Source organism: Malaclemys terrapin, chromosome 5 (genome assembly GCF_027887155.1).
Source record: "Malaclemys terrapin pileata isolate rMalTer1 chromosome 5, rMalTer1.hap1, whole genome shotgun sequence".
NCBI lineage: Eukaryota > Metazoa > Chordata > Testudines > Emydidae > Malaclemys > Malaclemys terrapin.
Window position 1 is genome coordinate 30,008,410 of NC_071509.1, and position 20,492 is coordinate 30,028,901.

Here is a 20,492-nt window from a genome sequence, read left to right on the forward strand (position 1 = left end):
TCCGCTCACCACTAGCAAATTAGGAACCTTTTCTGAGAAACTTAGGACTTACCCCAAAGTTAAGCTTTCATTTTACAAAAAGTAAATTTATGGCCTTTATCACTGCAAAGAACACTTTCTGAATATGAATCCAGTATAAATCTCTATGCAGATATTTCACGTTTTCAGGTTGTCTAAGATACAAATCCTGGCCCCAGTGCATAGTCTGAGAAGTTGAGTTGTATGCAGAGGAGTTCTCTGAAACTGAATAAAAGGAATCATCCCTTGCTTCTTCCCTCTTCCTCTCCCTCCTCCTTATTCCTCCTGATCACTTTGTAGCAGCATTCTTATTATGTGGCTGCATTTCTAGCCTTATGTCTGAAGTAGCAGCCATACTGTTTGAGCATGCTCTATATGGGAAGGAGGGTGAAACTGCATTACCTTGAAATCCCTGCCTCCATTTGTCCTCATCAGGTGTTAAACTCTGAAACCTCTCTCTCACCCTTCAAAATTGCTTTGTCGGGGACTTTCAGAGGTTTCAGCTATTCCCAAATTCTACAGTATACTTTGAGCACTGATAACAAGTAGGATAGAGCTGATTAATGACTTCCTAGATAATTTATCAAGAGTTGTTTTATACATGCTAATTACAAAATCATTTTGCTTTCTTAGAATTGAAACCTATGCCCAGTTCACCAGCATCATTTATTTTTTTCAAAAATGACATTTGTATTTTAAAAATTTGTTACTGAGCATACATTTTTTTTCTTCTCCCTCAGCCTAATCAAACTATAAGCAATTGTAATACTCAGTGTATTCGTTCACTGGATAGACCCTATCACCACAACTTGAAGATGAGCCAATGATACATGAGAACATAAGAGTGGCCATACTGGGTCAGAACAATGGTCCATCTAGCCCATTGTCCTGTCTGCCAACAGCGGCCAATGCCAGATGCTTCAAAGGGAATGAACAGAACAGAGCAATTATCAAGTGATCCATTCTCTGTCGTTCAGTCCTAGCATCTGGCAGTCAGAGGCTTAGGGACACCCAGAGCAAGGGGTTCTTCCCTGACCATCTTGGCTAATAGCCATTGATGGACCTATACTCCATGAACTTATCTAACTCTGTTTTGAACCCCGTTATAGTTTTGGCCTTCACAACTTCCTCTGGCAATGAGTTTCACAGGTTGACTGTGTGTTGTGTGAAGTAGTACTTCCTTTTGTGTGTTTAAACCTGCTGCCTATTAATTTAATTGGGCGACCCAGGGTTCTTCTGTTATATGAAGGAGTAAATAATATTTCCTTATTCATTTTCTCGACACCATTCATGATTTTATAGACTTCGATCATATCTTTCCCCGCACCCTCTTAGTCGTCTCTCTTCCAAGTTGAACAGTCCCAGTTTTTTAATATCTCCTCATATGTAAGCTGTTCCATAGCCTTAATCATTTTTGTTGCCCTTCTCTGTACCTTTTTATATTTCTAATATATCTTTTTTTGAGATGGGGTGACCAGAACTGCATGTAGTATTCAAGGTGTGGGCATACCACGGATTTATATAGTGACATTACAATATTTGCTGTCATTTTATCTATCCCTTTTCTAATGGTTCCTAAAGTTCTTTTAGCTTTTTTCACTGCCACAGCACATTGAGCAGATATTTTCAAAAAGCTATCAATGATAAGTCCAAGATATCTTTCTTCTGTGGTAATAGCTAATTTAGACTCCATAATTTTGTATGTCTAGTTGGGATTATGTTTTCCAGTATACAATCTTGATAAAAGCAAAGTAATGAATTTCATCTGCCATTTTGTTGCCCAGTCACCCAGTTTTGTGAGATTCCTTTGTAACTCTTTGCAGTCAGCTTTGGATTTAACTATCTTAAATAATTTTGTATTGTCTGCAAACTTTGCCACCTCACCTTTTACCCCCTTTTTCTAGGTCATTTATGAGTATGTTGAATAGCACTGGTCCCAGTTCAGATCCTTGGGGAACACCACTCTTTACCTCTCTCCATTTTGAAAACTGACCATTTATTCCTGCCTTTTGTTTCCTATCTTTTAACAAGTTACTGATCCATGAGAGGACCTTCTCGCTTCTCCTGTGACTGCTTACTTTGCTTAAGAGCCTTTGGTGAGGGACCTTGTCAAAAGCTTTCTGAAAGTCCAAGTATGCAATATCCACTAGATAACCCCATCCACATGTTTGTTGACCCCCTTCAAATAATTCTAATTATTTGAGGCATGATTTCTCTTTACAAAACCTGTGTTGACTCGTCCCCCAACAAATCTATTCATCTGATAATTCTGTTCTTCACTATAGTTTCAACCAGTTTGCCTGGTACTGAAGTTATGCTTACTGGCCTGTAATTGCCAGGATTACCTTTGGAGCCTCGTTTAAAAATTAGTGTCACGTTAGCTATCCTCTTGTCATCTGGTACAGAAGCTGATTTAAGCAATAGGTTACATACCACAGTTAGTAGTTCTGTAGTTTCATGTCTGAGTTCCTTCAGAACTCTTGGGTGAATACCATCTGGTTCTGGTGACTTATTACTATTGAACTTATTAATTTGTTCCAAAACTGCCTCTACTCATACCTCAGTCTGGGATAATTCCTTGGATTTGTCATCTAAGAGAATTTTAGCTTGCGTATTCTTTTTAAGTCTTAACATGGTCACTTAATAAAGAAGATACTTTATTTAAAAACAAACTAATGATTTACTATTGGTTTGGAGTAAAGAAACTAAAAAATGTAATGTAATATTAAATGTTCTATCTATAAGCATGGCATCTGGCAATTCTGAATTTTCTTTCTAATTTTTTTTTCTTTATACTAATTTTTTTTTTTTTTTTTTTTTGCCTTCCACATTGTTTTCCCCTTTTTCTTTGGGTTACATGATGATCATAACCAACTACAAAATTATTCTTTTAATATTTATTCTTCTTGTGTTTTAGGTCGTTCTTCCCTCTTCCCAATAGATGATGGTTTGCTGGATGATGGCCATAGTGATCAAGTTGGTGTCTTGAATTCACCTACGTGCTATTCAGCTCATCAGAATGGAGAACGGATAGAACGTTTCTCTCGGAAAGTATTTGTTGGTGGCCTTCCACCAGATATTGATGAAGGTGAGCTGGCTGAAACTGAATACAATTTGGTCTGGGGCGGGAAGAAAGGCAGCTTATTCTCTTTAAAGTTAGATGAATGAATTGAAGTGACACACAGGACCAAATAGTTCCTGGTGTAAGTGGGCACAATTCTAATTGACTTCAGTGGGAATTGCACTTCTTATACTGATTTGGGTCCTGAATGTGACCGGCCTTTAAATGATATTTCTTTATGAAAATTATATATATTGTTTTCAGAGAATAAAAGCAATAATGCTAATGTATGTACATGTTGAAGACAGAGAACTTTTTTCTTGAGTCAACTTGTCGTAGCTGTTCAGTATTTTTATTGTTGTATCTTTACCTGAATTAATCAGAATGTTAGTTCAGCATAGAATGTTATGCGTAAGCGGCCTGTCAAGTTACTATCAGAATGAACTGTTGTACCTCAAACTCATGATATTGGTGGCACCCTTGTGACTTTTACTTTGAATTCTTTAACTTCAGTTCTTCCTCTCTGCCCCACCTCCCTACATGGCATCAGGGGCGGCTCTATGTATTTTGCCACCCCAAGCACGGCAGTCAGGCAGCCTTTGGTGGCATGTCTGTGGGAGGTCCGCCGGCCCCACGCCTTCGGCGTACCCACTGCCAAATTGTCGCTGAAGCCGCGGGACCAGCAGGCGTCCCGTAGGCATACTGCTGAAGGCTCCCTGACTGCCACCCTCACGGTGACCGGCACGCAACCCCCCGCGGCTTGGCACGCCCATGGTGCCCTGGTGCCTGGAGCTGCCCCTGCATGGCATACAAAGCAACATGTATCTTTCCTGATATCATGAAGTGTAGTTTGAGTAGGTGCCATCCAGAAGTTTTGGTGTTGATATGATTGCTTCCCCTCGTGCTTTTGGTCCTGTAGCTTGTATATTTCAAGTTTACACACCAGGGGTTGGGTTTCTTGTTAAAGGGTAGGCTGTGCCTTTGAATAATGTATTACAAATTAAGTAGGTCTCTTCTGCCCAGCTCTAGTGGCTTTCCAGCTAAAAGTTAAATAACCTATTCTTATAGTGAATAGGAAAGAACTCTGGTTTACAGGCAGTCCATTCTTTCAATTAAAAAAGGCTGCCATGTCCAAAGTTTAAGAACTATGGCTAAATGTATAATAGTATATAAATTTTTTCACACTCACTGTTCTACTTGAATAAAGCAAAATATAAATAATTGTACTTTACACTTTTATATAATACTTTTGAACCAAGCATCTTAAAGGGGTTTATAAAGATAGGAGTTATCTGCGTGTATCTGTAGGGAAACTGAGGCACAGAAAAGCTAAGTGACTTTTCCAATGCAGATAGCAAGTGATTTGACAGAACATGTGATATCTTGAATATAAAATGAAATTGTGTTTTGTTGTATTTGGAACAGCTTCACTAATGAACCTTAGTCCTGATCTGTGGTACTCCTACTATTCTAGTACTGGGAATCTCTGAGCAGATAGTCAATAAGAGCTAAATTGTGCATTTGTTTTGTAATGTAGACAAATGTCCATTGACTAGGTTAAAATTAAATCATAGATTGGATCACAAACAAAATGAGTTTGAAGGTGTCTGAGATGATAATTTGCTGGGGGAGATTTCTTCTGCATTGTCCCCTGCAATACTTTTGGACTATCCACCAGTACTGGTACAAAATTATTCAGAAACCTTAACAGATTCAGACACACTCACTCACTCACTCAACTAAAGCAAGATTCAAAACTTCTGTTGGACTTATTCATTTATTAAGCTTTGTGTAGAATCCTAAATAAGGCCACGCTGAAAGTTCCTTTTCCTCTTCTGCCTGTTGATATGCTGACAAGGAGATTCAGAAACTGTAGGCCAAACAATCCCGTTTTGAAAGCCTATTGAAGACTGTCACCCTTATTTTTTTACTGCCTTCTTATGTAAGTCCTTTAGGGGCAATGGCAGATGGGAAGGAGTTACTGGGGCGGGAAGCCATACCAAAGTTGTGCAGTGTGTTGTAGTATGGCCTGCAGCACCTAGCTCCTTGCTAACATATTGATGGGGTGGGGGGGAGACATATCTATCCACTGTTATGGAGGGACCATTTCTAAGTATGAAAAGGCAGTTGAGTCTCCATGCCCATTCTGCACTTAGCCTCTGCTGAGTCTGCTAATAAAAGTGCCAGTAGTTGTGGTAGTTTTTATGATGTAGACACGTGCCCACTAAGATCTGGACTATAGGGCATTGAATACTAAACACCTTGGACCATGACCTCAAGTCAAAGAAAATTAACATTACTGATCCCATGTATCCATCCATATTGCTCTAAAATATTCCTTTTATTAAATGATGCAAAGAAATTTGATTAAACTAAAATTAGGTTTTAAAAGTGATTTTGGGGGCATGCTGTGTAAATAATTTTTCCAGTTTTTGGTACTTACCTTTATATTTTTGTCGTGTTTATTTTATATATATATTGTTTTCCAAGAGACTGTCAATTTATATGGAAGAAACAAAGCATCAGCTCTTCATTTGCTTGACAGTATTTTTCACTGCTCACTTGAACTGTTCTAATCATCTGTTTTAATTGCAACTACTGTACCTGGTTTGTTTTTTAGATGAAATTACTGCTAGCTTCAGACGATTTGGGCCTCTGGTAGTAGACTGGCCTCACAAAGCAGAAAGCAAGTCCTACTTTCCACCTAAAGGTAATACAATGAGAAATTTTTGTGTTTTTGTTTGTTTGTTGTTTTTTTCTGATGGTGTAAATCTTCTTAATCGTGGACACCTATTTAACCTCTTCATGCCTCTTTCTCTTCTGAAGGGTTTATTTTGCAGTCTTTTAGGCTGTGTCTACACTGCTCTACAGGTTGGATTATGGGGGTGTAAATAGCAGTGCACATCAAAATGCTGCGCTGTTACTCCCCTTGGTGGACACTGCAGGCACAAACTGTAAGGTCCGTGCATTAACGTAGTCCTGTTTGAAGAGGATTATGTTAACATGAAGTAGGAATCTTTTAGTTTGTGCCCGAAGCATCCACATGGGGGACTTACAGCGTAGCACTTTCATACAGACAGCTATTTGTACGCCGCCAGTCTGAACTACAGGGCAGTGTAGACAAGCCCTTAGGTGCTTAACAGTTAATGCTGCTGTATAAGTGGGATGCAGACACGGCTCCTTTTTATACCAAAGCTAGAAACTGAGGGTGTTGCCTCACTGCTGGATCCTGTTCTTTATCAGTTCAGCGCAGGACTTCTGAAGTAACTTTCATATCTGGCTCTCCCAAATAGCAGCTCAGTGCACTGCAATTGTGTTGCAGGGAATGGCCTCTAGCGTTTATCTTTGCATGTAACAAATTTGTCAGCTATCCCTGGTCTACACTTACCTTTTTTAAGTTGACATAGGTACAGCACATAGGGGTGTGAAAAATTCATACCATTGAGCGCTGTAGCTATCCCAGCCTAACCCCCAGTATAGACACGGATAGGTCTCCGGAAGAATGCTTCTGTCAAGCTAGCTACCATTGTTCAGGGAGGTGGATTAACTAGTGACAAGAAAAACTGCTTCCATCACTGTAGGAAGTGCTACACAGCGGTGCTACAGCATCATAGCTATAGCCCCTGTAGTGTAGACATGGCCTTAGTGTGTTTTCTTACAGTTTCTCAACTTGAAATTTTCAAGTGAGTATATGTTTGATTAATGCCTGTGTGTTCATTTTGTATTTTATTGACAAACTAGAGTCAAACCTTCCACAGTTAAGAGAAAAAAATCTCCGTGGCAAACCAGACAGTGCACAATCAAAAGACTACTTTAGTGCAAGTCTGAGCATTATAACTCTGAAGGGCCTAGAAAAAAAAACTTAATTCTCATTTCTAAATCTATTCAGACTTTAGAACATAGATTTTAAGCATATTTATAGGCTGATAACAGGTATTTCAAAGTGCATGCTTTTAATATATGTATGTGGTCCCACTGAATAAACTAAACACAAATGGGCTTTTTTCAGCTTTGTTTCAAGCATCCTACTCAAGCAATGCCTCCTCTTTTGTTTTTAGAGCTAATACAATGATATTTGTATTCATTATCTCTACCAAATATCCAAATTGTGGTTTGGATGATATTCAGTAACATGGCCAAGATTATGGGTGTAATGATGTATATTTATGAGGGTTGATTTATCGTACAATATATAGAGCCTACATTTTGTAGCATGGCTCTTTGAGTTCATCAGCACCCCCACAATGAATTCTACAGCTAATTGGACATTTTGTATTTGCTTGAAATGTTGGGTGGGGAATCCAGAAAATAAGGTTTTGTGTGTCTGTCTGTAAATGCACACAATATAAAAATCTGATCCAACTAGGAAAACAATGCAAAGATTCCAGCTTGCACAGAATGCAGTTACCCATCTCCTTCATGAGAGAGGCAGTGGTGAGCACATCACTATTATACTCTGATCCCTACACTGGCTCTTAGCCCGCCTCTGCTGGCAGAAAGAAATAAAGGAAGGAATTTATCGCAAGAAGAACCTCCTCCACCAAGGAAGGGAGAAGAGCAGAATCCTCTTGAAATCCACTAGAGTCTAAACCTTACTTGGGAAGCACTCAAATACTGTGGAGACTTTTTTTTTTCATATAATATCCAAGGTAAACAGATGTTGGCCTTGATTTTTTTTCCTGTCTTGAATACAAAGCCACTATCATATCAGGTACCAGCTACATTGAAAACTGCATCTCCATTCACAGCCCACCAAGATAGCTGTGGCTCTTTGGGGCAATGCCCATGAGAAAGCATATAACCTAAAGCATTCTCAACTGAAGGGAATTAACTCTAGAATGAACCTCCAGAGGAGGTTGGCCTAACTCCGAGTCTAAACACCTTTGCCATATATGTCTTCAATGAAGCTTTTTCACCATAACTGGAATATTTGCAACTACCCCCCCACCCCCACACACACACAAATCAGTACCCCAAGCAGGGTTTCCTATAATCAGAGAAGGTAGAAGAGGAGAAAATTGCATGAAGTCCATTAGGACCGCCAATATATTTACCTAATTAATTTGGGAATCCCTTGGATACTAGGTACTTAAACTCTAGATAGGTAAATGGTACCTATTTATTATATTATTCATTTGATATTTAATAACACTTGTCTGAATGTTTTCCACATATTAAGGTTTCTGTGTAACTTTCCGTTTACTGCAGTACTCAGTATTGTGTTGCTGCAGAATTTAGGGAACCTTACTGCAGAATTTAGAATTGATGTGCCTTCTGGGTTCTGGAAGCTATTTGCAACATGTCAATACCCCAGCACACTTAAAATGTAGTCTTGTCTTGTCAGTGTACACAGGACCAAACCACATTCCCAATCATTCTACAGCCCTGTAAGGTTCAGTGCTGTACACAGTTTGGTAAAATAGTTCACTCCTGTCTAGAAAGGCTTGTTTCAACTATGTTTGGGCACTATTGTTATAACTGGTTCTTTCAGCATGGCAGATTTTATAGAATAGATAGGCCCTTTGGCTACTGAGTGGTGTAATTTCAGTAGAGAAATGTCTTAAGTACAATAGGGGTGAATAAATACACCTATCTATTTTCTCACCAACGTGTACTTGCTAAGTTATCTAAGCCATTAAATATAAGCTAAATACTATACAGGAGAACGACAGAGTTACAAACACTTCAGGAATGGAGGTTGTTTGTAACTCTGAACTGTTCATAACTCTGCTAGCAAGGGATGTGAAGGGTAACAAGAAGGGGTTTTCTACAGGTATGTTAGCAACAAGAAGGTGGTCAGGGAAAGTGTGGGGCTCTTACTGAATGGGGGAGGCGACCTAGTGAAGAGATGATGTGGAAAAAGCTGAAGTACTCAATGCTTTTTTTGCCTTGGTCTTCACAGACAAAGTCAGCTCCCAGACTGCTGCACTGGGCAGCACAGTATGAGGAGGAGGTGAGCAGCCCTCAGTGGTGAAAAAACAGGTTAAGGGCTCTTTAGAAAAGCTGAACATGCATAAGTCCATGGGGCTGGATGTAATGCATCCGAGGGTGCTGAGGGAGTTGGCTGATGTGATTGCAGAGCCATTGGCCATTATCTCTGAAAACTTGTGGCAATTGAGGGAGGTCCCTGACAATTGGAAAAAGGCAGATATAGTGTGCATCTTTTTAAAAAAAAAAAAAAAAAAAAAAAAGGGGGGGGGGGGGAAGAGAATCCAGGGAACTATAGACCGGTCAGCCTCACCTCAGTCCCTGGAAAAAACATGGATCAGGTCCTCAACATAATTCTTCAAAGGGAAATATTATCTATAGATACACCCTTCAGAGTTTAGGGGAATCCTTGGAGCAACTACAGTTTGGTTAGCTTTACTTGGAGACAAAATTGTAGTCCTAGCATACATTTGCTTTCTATGTATGTCAACTATAAATTTAAAATAACCTTTGATAGGAGTAATTTAATTATGTATTATTGTTTATTCACTCTTGTTGGAGAGTGGCAATGGATATTTGAAGTTGTTTAAACCTGGGCCGATTAAGTTAGTAGTCTCTGTGGTGGTAAAGTCCAGCTTGTCAGCATTGGAGTCCTGTTTAATTTTCCAAGCTACGTTTCCTTCTTTCCTTCCAAGTTCTCTGTTTAAAGAGAGCCTTATGGGAGGCCAAGTTCTATAGCAAAGATTTCCTTGCGTGAAGAGAGTACATAAAAGCCCTCATCCTTCAAAGTGCTGAGAGATGCTGAGCACCCTTTACTCCCAGTTACATCAATAAGAGTTGATGTCATTCAGCACTTAATAGTTGGCATTCAGGACCTTAGGTGATTAGGCCCAAATCTCAGCACGTCTTGGAGTAGCTAGGCTTCTTTGAAGTAGAGAGATCTTTCCTATTAAAATAAGGGTTCGGAGTCCATAAGTGATCTATTAACTGTTGTATAGTGGGAATTTGCCTTCCTGTTATCCTATATTTATTCACCAAGGGCTCCTATTGTGCTTTAGTTGGCAGACATCCTTATTTATGAAACAATATCAATGTTCAAGTCACACAGGCTGACGTGAAGATTCTGGTTCCATTGTCATTCAAATGAAGTTCAAAAATACCTTGCACTGAGGATATGCCAATCCATATGAGGCATCTCAATATAGGCAGGGTTGTGTGTCACTATGTGTTCTATCTTGTTTACAGTTTGATGCCAAACAGAAAAAAATCAAGTGTTTTGTATAGGAGAGAGTATCTCAAGCCCGCTCTAATCTATCATCTCTATTTATCTCAGTGTGTATGGCAACCTACTTACTCAAAAATCCTAGCTGCTCAAAAGGAATCCATTAAACAGAGGAATATAAAATATTCTTTGTTTCTGGTTGGAGGGAACAAAGCCCCAAATCCATCTAGACTTTGTTTCATTTGTAACTCTTATCTAATACCTATATTATTATATCAGCTTGCATTTCTTGAACACAGACAGAAATGTTATTTTTTGGGGAGTAGGTCAAAAGCTGTGGAAGTATTCGTAGCCAACCCAAAGTCAGGAAGAAAAGATTAAATTTGTATGGAAGGAACTACAGGGCCTATTTAAAGGAACCAGCATTTCAAATCTTCTTTATCTCCCAAGTATCCAGTTTTTCCCAACTTAAATTTTTGATAGGCTAAATTCACCTCTGGTTTATGTTGCTTTCTGCTCTCTTAACGTAAGAACATAAGAACGGCCATACTGGGTCAGACCAAAGGGCCATCTAGCCCAATATTCTGTCTTCCGACAGTGGCCAATGCCAGGTGCCCTAGAGGGAATGAACAGAACAGGTAATCAAGTGATCCATCCCCTGTACTCCACTTCCAGATTCTGCAAACAGAGGCCAGGGACACCATTCCTGCCCATCTTGACTAATAGCCATTGATGGACCTATCCTCCATGAATTTATCTAGTTCTTTTTTTAACCCAGTTATAGTCTTAACCAGGGTCCTGGTGACAAGAAATGTGCCAAGACGGGAAATATGCCTCTTCTGGTTTGGGGGAGAAGGTTAGGTCATAGGAAACCACCACAGACCCAAAAATAGGCTGTTCTGTTTGTCGTGTTTGGCCAGGGAATTCACTGATTCAGCACATCTCTGCCTCAGTCTTCGTAGGTGGGAATCCAATGAATTCTGATGAAAATTAAAATTGTCCTCTCTGAGCACAAACTCTGAGAAGAGGACAGTGGGGGAAGCCTTCCCTCTCTCTTTGGTAAACTCCCATTCCTCTGAGATGTGCAAGAGGAATATTTATCTCAGGAAATTGCCGTTTGTACCTCCATTTGCCCTGGCTTGGATCTAGTCCATAATGCCCATCTTTTGTCCTTATTTGTATGTCTAACACAAGCCCTATATACAGAGACTAGAAATGTAGTTAAAGTTGCATGAAGTTTTTAAATAATCTTGTGTGGTTTTCACAGATAATGTATGTAGGACCCATACAGTTCATCTCTTCCACTTCTCCCCACCATCTGTGATCCATACTTTTCAAAAATAGTTTGCTTCTCCTTTCTTTACATCTCTTGAAGATTTGTTCTTATTTAGAATATTGTGTTATTAGTGTCCACCTTTTCCTTAGTCTGACTGGCATCTCTCTAGCTTTAGGTTTCTAGCGATGTGATTCTAAAACTAATTCTGATACTTAGAAAGAGAGATTTACCTGCTATCTAAGTATTATATCAAATTCTCCCACACTTCTTCCCTTTTCAGAATGTCACTTTAAAAAGTACAGTTTCAGTATGAAGAAGTGTGGTTTCGTTTAACATTAATGCGCATTGCATGACGTGAAATCCTTTGCCTTATATAGAATGTGCATTCCCCAGGTTCTGATAAGGATCTACATTGAAAAGAAATTGTTAGATGAGAAAATGTGGTATTTATATTTATTGAAACATGTGCAAAGCATACAAGCTTTGGCTCATAGAAAATCCTGAGTTATGAATTATTACTACTAATGAGCATGTGATCTAGAAGTTTATATTCACATACAACTCCTTAAGAGAACTCTAAATAAAGAACAGGAGTACTTGTGGCACCTTAGAGACTAATAAATTTGTTAGCTTCTAAGGTGCGACAAGTACTCCTGTTCTTTTTGCGGATACAGACTAACACGGCTGCTACTCTGGAAACCTGTCTAAATAAAGAGAAACCCCCAAAATCAGAGAAATGAAAAGTTAAGCTGCCTAACTGTATATACCCTCTACTCCACCCACAAGCACACATTTTATCATAACTACAACTATTGACCACATATTAAACCCTTAATTCTGTCTCACCAACTCAACCCCTTGAGATGCCTACCATTTTTGTTGCACTTCTGCATACGATCCATAAACAAACATCCCTCTAACGACAAATCCAACTACTACACTAAATATCCACAACTAATAGTGTTGGAGAAAATATTATTTGGTAAAGGAATCTGTGCAGAAGGGTAAAAGGAGATCATAGTTAGGGTTGTGTTCTATAATCTGCCATATGGTAGTTGTGGTAATGGCAAAGTGTGTGTGCTTATAGATAGAGGAGTAGAGAGTACATGCTGTTTTGTAGCTTACCTTTTCATTTCTTTGTTTTGTGAGTTTGTGTCAGGTGTGGTGCATGTATGTACATATAGTAACCTTAACTGCACTACAACCAAGTTTTTTGTATATTGATTTCCTAGCTTCTTTTAATGCTTAATTGTCAGTGAGACCTTGACGAGAGTTCTTGACAAGTTCTTAGAATGTATTGGGGACAACTTCTTTTTTCAGAAAGTGTAGGGAGTAACCAGGGAGGCAGCCATTTTAGACTTGATTCTCACTAACAGAGGAATTGGTTGTGAATCTGAAGGTGGAAGGCAATATGCCGAAAGCGATCATGAAATGATTGATATAATGATTCTAAGGAAAGGAAGGAGTGAGAGCAACAGAATAAGGAAAATGGAATTCCAAAAAACATACTTTAACAAACACAGAGAAAACTGATAGGTAGAGTTCCATAGGAAGAACAGCTAAGGGGAAAAGGAGTTCAGGAGAGAGAGCAACAGTATTTAAGACACAACGGAATGCGAAGGACAAATAGGAAGACACCAATATGGCTGCATTAGGAGCTCATTAATGTCCTAAAATTCAAAAAATAAATCCATCAGAAAGTGGAAACATGGACAAATTTCTAAGGATGAGTACAAAAGAATAACGAAAGCATATTGAGACAAAATGGAAAAAAAGCAAAAGTACAAAATGAGTAATACCTACAGGGACATAAAAGGCAATAAGAAGAGGCTCTATAAATACATTAGGAGAAAGAGAAAGATGAAGGAAAGTATAGGTCCTCTACTTAACAGAGAAGTAGAGCCTAATAATGGATTACATCAAGAAGGCTGAAGCATATAATGCCTATTTTGCTTCAGCCTTCTCTAACAAGGTTCATTGCGACCAGAACCAGCTATATTAACAAAAAGAAGGAAGAACCACGAGCCAGAATAGGGAAAGAACAGCTTAAAGAATAGTTAGGTAAGTTAAATGTATTCACTTCAGCAGGACCTAATGAAATTCATCCTAGGGCACTTAAGAAATTAGCTGAAGCAATTGTGAAACCATTAACAGTTATCTTTGAGAACTCATGGAGGATGGGTGAGGTCCCAGAGCCCTGGAAAAGCGTAAACATAGTACCTATCTTTAAAGAGGGGACAAAGAGGACCTAGGGAGTTATAGACCAGTGAGCCTAATTTCGATACCTGGAAAGATAGTGGGACAAATTATTAAATAATCAGTTTATCATCACTTGGAGAATAATAGGGTGATAAGTAATAGCCAATATGGATTTCTCAAGAACCAAATCATGCCAGACCAACCTAATTTCTTTCTTTGACATGGTTACTGTTCTAGTGTATGGGGGAGGGGGAAGCAGGAGACATGATATATCTGGATTTTTAGTAAAGCTTTTGACACAGTCCCACGTGATATTGTCATAGGGAAATGCTGTCTCATTGAAATTACTATAAGGTGGGTGTAAAACTGGCTGAAAAACCATACACAGAGTAGTTTGCTGTCAAATTAGAAGGGAATATCCAATAGAGTCCCATAGGGCTCTGTCCTGGGTCCAATACAAGTCAATATTTTCATTAATGACTTGGATACTGGAGTGGAGATTATGCTTATAAATTGCAGATGACATGAAGCTGGGAGGTGTTGCAAACACTTTAGAGAACAGAATTCAAAATTACCTTGACAAATTGGAGGATTGGTCTGTAATCAACAAGATGAAATTCAGTCAAGACCACTGCCAAGTACTACAGTTATGAAGGAATAATCAAATGTGGAACTACAAAATAGGGAATGACTGTCTAGGGAGTAGCAGTGCAGAAAAGGATCTGAGGGTTATAGTGGATCACAAATGGAATATGAGCCAACAATGTGGTGGCATTTGTAAAAAAGGCAAATGTTATTCAGGAGTGTCATATGTAAGACACAGGAGATAATTGTCCTGTTCTACTTGGCACTGGTGAGGCCTCAGTTGGAATACTGTGTCCAGTTTTGAATGCCACACTGTAAGATGACAAAATTGGATAGTCCAGGGAAGAGCTACAAAACTAATAAAAGGCTTAGAATACTTGACCTATGAGGAAAGATTAAAAAACCTGAGTATGTTTAGTCTTGAAAAAAGAAGACTGAGAGGGACACCAGAAAATAGTCTTCAAATATGTTAAGGGCTGTTGTTAAGAGGAAGGTGATCAGTTGTTCTCCATATACACTGAAGGTAGGAAAAGAAATAATGGGCTTAACCAGTAACAAGGGAGATTTAGATTAGATGTTCGGAAAACATCTGTGCACCCAATTCTCCCCCTAATAATCAGACTTTTGTGTGTGTACCCTTGAAGCACCAAACTTCGGACCCACCAAATCAAGCAGGATTATGTGCACCTGTTCCCGAAGCAGGCAAGCAAGGAAGTTTGTGTGAACCTGACCTGTCATACAATCCAATTTCTATGTGCTCAGGCCAACAGTCAAGTTTGTGTGCACAGAGCATAAATTGTCAGTGATTACCCGGTTACCAATATTTATCTTAAATCCTGTCACTTTTATTAAAAAAAAAATTCTGGTTGCACCTGATTTGCACAGGATCCACTTCTCTACCAAATTTTGTGTAAAAAGAAAAAATGTTTTTAAGGAAATATCGCTCAACAGTGAAGAGTAGAACTGAGAAGGAAATATTCCAGCCAGAGCCTATTTTCAAAGAAATCCTGTTAAAAATTTACATAGTGAAAGTAAACTAAAACTGCATAGAAAATTTATGGCATAAAAATGAACTAAAATTTTCACACTGAATTGGTAACGTACTTCAGAGAAAAATGCTCTACTTTAGAGAAAAACAAGAAATGTTTGTATTTCTAAATATATTTTAGAACAAAACCCTAACTGTGGAGTTGCTGCTGGGTTCTTCAAAAGTTTAAAAGAAAGTTGTTGTTGTTATTAAACCAGAACCATTAAAATGCTTTTCTAGTGGCTTTTTCCCCCATAGCATTAATAATGCATTTAAATTCCTATTTGTATAGTGTTTGGGAAGCTTGGTAGGTCACTTATGCAACAGAGTACTTTGCTCTAATCTCTAGAATTGAGATTAGCCTTTTTGTGCTAAATCAGATTTTCATCAAATAATGTCTACTGCTAGCAGTGAAATGTGTTTTTGGGTCTTAAGTAAAATGTTATCTTAAACTTCCCAGTGTGTGATTGATAGTCTCTTTTAGAAGAACACTAAGGACTGAGCTATTGATGAAGAATTTTGTTACAAAGAGATTTAAGGTTGGTGCTAACGTAAATGGCCATGGAGGTTATTTACATAGATGAAGATGCTGTCTGACTTATAAACAGACAGTTGGTTTGACATTGAATCTTGCTTTGCAAATAAATATGTTCGCATGGAGAAGAAACTTTTTGTGAAGAACATAGGAAAAAAATTGCACACTTTCAGCTAATTTTTTGTTGTTGTTGCTTCAGGATACGCGTTCCTCCTTTTCCAAGAGGAGAGCTCTGTTCAGGCACTGATTGATGCCTGCATTGAAGAAGATGGAAAGCTCTATCTGTGTGTTTCCAGTCCTACTATCAAGGACAAGCCAGTAAGTAAACAGTAGATGGCCTCCAGGCTATAGCTGCCATCTGTCTAAAGCTGCTCCTGAGATGATGGTGAAAATAATCAAAAGCAAACTACTGTTGTCAGAGTTCAACATCTGGGACAACTGAATGACTTAAATAACCGCAGTGTCTTGAATTAATAGGATTAAAACAAAGCAACTAGACATGTTCAGTTAATGAGACTGTGACTAGCTGACAGTTTATATAGACTGATGAACATGCTAGGACCGTAATGTGGTGAGACTTAAGCATGCAATTTTCTTTTTTTATTAAATAGGTTCAGATTCGTCCCTGGAACTTAAGTGATAGTGACTTTGTGATGGATGGTTCACAGCCGCTTGATCCTCGAAAAACAATTTTCGTTGGAGGTGTCCCTAGGCCATTAAGAGCTGGTAAGTATAAAACTGGTACTGTAATGTGGCAATTTTTAAAGGTATACTATTGTCGGTAATAAATTGAATCATACATATTACATAAGATTTATACACAAGAATATCTTGATGGTAGACTATCTATGAAATATCTCCCTGTATTTACACTCTCTCTCCTGTAAATTCTCCAGGTGGGCTGTGGCCACAAAGTACTGCTCATCATTTATATCTACTTAAAATCAAAACTCATCAAGAACTTCATGGTTATTTCCAAATTAAAGCTACAGGAAATTCACTTATATTACTTGTCAAAGTTTTAATGTAAAATTTATCACTCAAAGGTTGGTTTTGTTTAAAAAAAAAAAGCATGTGGGTAGGAGAGTCCATGCCCCCATTACTGCACTTGAACTTGCTCAGAATTTTACTGCTGCTGTTCCAGTCTTACTAGTAGTCTACTAGAGCATCCTATGGCATCCATCCAGTCAACAGTTTATATGAAATGGAATCATAGTGCAATGTGCTAGAAATCCCAGCACCTGTTAGAGAGACTGCAGGAGTGCCAATCATGATACCAGAACTTGTTATGTAGCATAACTCTGTCACAGAAAGAACAGCAGTCAGAAGGAAGACACAAGACATCTATTAGTCCATCAGGAAATTGAGAGCCAAAAAAGTGACAATCTAAGATCTAGGTGTAAAAAAATCTTCTTTGGTTTTTAATTCTTGGGCCTAGAATTTTCTGGCCTCATGGAATTTTTTCATTTGCAAAAATTTTATCTGTTGCCATAATATAAACATTATGCTTTTTAAATATCGGGGGTAGCCGTGTTAGTCTGGATCTGTAAAAGCAGCAAAGAGTCCTGTGGCACCTTATAGACTAACACACGTATTGGAGCATGAGCTTTCGTGGGTGAAGTGGGTATTCACCCACAAAAGCTCATGCTCCAATACGTGTGTTAGTCTATAAAGTGCCACAGGCCTGTTTGCTGATTATGCTTTCGGTCACTGCAGCAAAAACATAGTATGGCCTTTTTCTTCTTCCAAACAGTATTGTGATTCTTTTTCATTACTTCAGTCAAAATGCTTCTGGTTACTTGGTCAAAGCTCATTATTTGAGTAAACTAAACAAACACAGTACTGCTTGTCATATTAATATCTGCTGAAACTGAGCTTCTGTGGCATTAATGTGATGACTATTTTGTCTTCACTAAAGTAGTAAGACTTTTAGCTCACTCTTTACTGTATTTGCGAACAGATGTGTTTATTTAAAATAAACACTATTATTCAACAGCACCATCAGCTGACAGCTTCATACACTATTTCCAAGTGCATCAACTATGTCCTAAATGTAAAATTGTAATATATACAGATTAAATCTGTTGCAGTAACTGAAGGGGCATTTAAATGCTGTGAATGGTTTGCCAAAATACCTGGTTTGTACATTTGAAATTAACTCTTATGAAAGTCTGTTCCAACTCAAAGTCCAGACAAGCAGGCTTTGTATAGGGGTTTGAAGGATAGAAGCTCCTACTCCAAATGGAGGCAGGGTATGGAGCATTTATATAGCCAAACAATAGTGGGCTGCTACAACATGTACTCAAGGATTTTGTAGGAATTCTACCCAGGTCAAAGTCCATGCATTCATCAGCCCCTGAGTCTGCCCCAAAATCCTCTTTCGCATCCCATGAAGGAAATCCCCTTGGAGTTCAGCTCTAGGGCACATAGGTGGCACTGACTCATTGTTCTACTGAGTTTTGACTTTATAAAGTCACTTGAGAGGGATGTGGCCACTGCTGTGAAAATCGATATTTTAAGTATTCTTATGAAATATGTCATATATATTTCCTAGATTATTGGTTTACAATACATATGACATAATAAATTACTAATTTTTCTTTCCTATTACTTTTCAAATAAAAATACATTTGACAGCATTTACATTGCTTATTTTAAAATACTATTGTATTCTTTTGTTCCTCCATAGTGGAATTGGCTATGATAATGGACCGTCTCTATGGTGGAGTTTGTTATGCAGGAATTGATACTGACCCTGAGCTGAAATACCCCAAAGGTGCTGGGCGTGTTGCATTTTCCAATCAGCAGAGTTATATTGCTGCCATTAGTGCTCGGTTTGTTCAACTTCAGCATGGCGATATCGATAAACGAGTAAGTTGTACAGAATTAAGTTGTTTAAAACCATTTATTATGTGTCTCTGCAAATGAGTGACAAGCTATAAAACACACCTCACAGAATTCACTGAAGTTGCATTTGGTTTGGCTTTGATACTAACTTCTTAGTTACATGACTATTAAAAGAAATGTAACTGCTGAAGTTCTAGAAATTAAAACCTTAATGTGCAATATATATTCAGCAAAGCAGCAGTTTGTTCCTGTTACTTACTGTATACCATATATATTTTTCTTCTTCTAGAGACATAGCTCCCTTTTTGACATCAAGGGCAAAGAGCTTGAAAAATACACTTAGTTTTTCTTCCTTTTATCTGAAATAAACCAGCACGGTGATGGAATCTTCTGAGACTCCTTAGGTTTGATTTTCAGAGCAGCTTAGTATCTGCAGTTTCCATTGGTTGTAGGTGCTCAAAACTTGTGAAAATATGCCCCAATGGACCTCAAGCTGGACACCCAAAATCAGATACTGGTAGCTCTTAACATTGCAGAGAGAGCTTTTTAAATGTGCACCAATGAAGTGCTGTCTTCCTGAGTTTGCAGACGGACAATTCCTGTGTATCCACTGCTGCTCATAGCTTCCCAAAGCAAAAATCAAATTGATACTGATAAGATCGGTCAGTTTAACTACTTCTATTTAGAAGCATGTGGACATCAAGGAAACTGCCATACTGTACTTAAACTGACATCATTTATGTTGCTGCTTTGGAAAACTATTGGTAGTGGCAGTTGTTGGAGCTTTATCACAGAGAGGTTGTTCCCAAAAAGGAATGTGGGTAAAGAGGAGGAAGGGTAGAGTAGTGGAGATTCCCTTCTCCCTTATAGCAGGCCAAAGACTGAGAGAAAAATAGTACCTCTCATTAGAACCTCCTGGCTGTTGTGGGGAGAGGGAATACCTTATCCCTTTAAGCAAACAGAGAAGACTGAGGAATAGCTTCATATTTTTCATACAACTATTAATTAGAGGATGAAGTAGAAGTTGAAGCCCTCAGGTAGGGTCCTGTGACAGAATCCTCTTTCTCAGCAATTCTATGTGTGGGGCAAGAGTGGACTGGACTTTTCATGAAGGCATTAATTTTATTGGTGAGACCTCCCCTTCTCATCTTCTGCATCAGTCTCTGGCTAATAGGTTTTTAGTACTTTGGCTAATAGATATTTATGTGGGAAGAAGGATAACCTTGTGGTTTGGGTGGGACTCTAGAGTCCAGGATTCAATTCCTGCTCTGCCACAGATGTCCTTTGTGACCTTGGACAAGTCACTTAATTTATCTGTGCCTCAGTTCCTATCTGCAAAATGGGAATAATTGCACTTCTCTACCTCACAAGGGTGTTGTAAGGATAAATACATGAATAATTATAAGGAACTCTGATATTATGGTGATGCTGGCCATAAATGGGTAGACAGTAAATTTATCATGCCATGGTGATAAATAATAGTCATTTAACTTTTCTAAAGGAACATTGAAGGCATATTGTCAGATTATGAATCCTGATTAAACATTTTTTTAGCTGTGTTACTGGGAAAATGAAACAGGAATATCAGAATGGCTCTACTGGATCAGACCAGTGGTCCATCTAGTCCAGTATCTGGTCTTCTATAATGGCCAGTGCTAAATGCTTCAGAGGAAGGTGCGAGAATACCACATGAGGCAGATCTGATATAATCTGCCCTGTGAAGTTCTCTTCCTAATCCCCAATAGAGATAGTTCTAAGCATATGAGAGAGAGTGTGAGTGTTCCAAAACACTTT

At 38.6% G+C, this 20,492-nt stretch overlaps 1 protein-coding gene across 5 annotated transcripts in view; it reads left to right on the forward strand.

Annotated features, from left to right (window-relative positions):
* Nucleotides 1-20,492, forward strand: part of CPEB2 (cytoplasmic polyadenylation element binding protein 2) — a 79,893-nt gene that overhangs the window by 46,167 nt on the left and 13,234 nt on the right. For all 5 annotated transcript variants that reach the window (XM_054029471.1, XM_054029469.1, XM_054029470.1 and 2 more), the window contains 5 exons: nt 2,936-3,106; nt 5,700-5,789; nt 16,051-16,169; nt 16,463-16,577; nt 18,541-18,722. In XM_054029471.1, the coding sequence (XP_053885446.1) occupies nt 2,936-3,106; nt 5,700-5,789; nt 16,051-16,169; nt 16,463-16,577; nt 18,541-18,722 (677 nt within the window). The remainder of the gene's footprint in view (nt 1-2,935; nt 3,107-5,699; nt 5,790-16,050; nt 16,170-16,462; nt 16,578-18,540; nt 18,723-20,492) is intronic.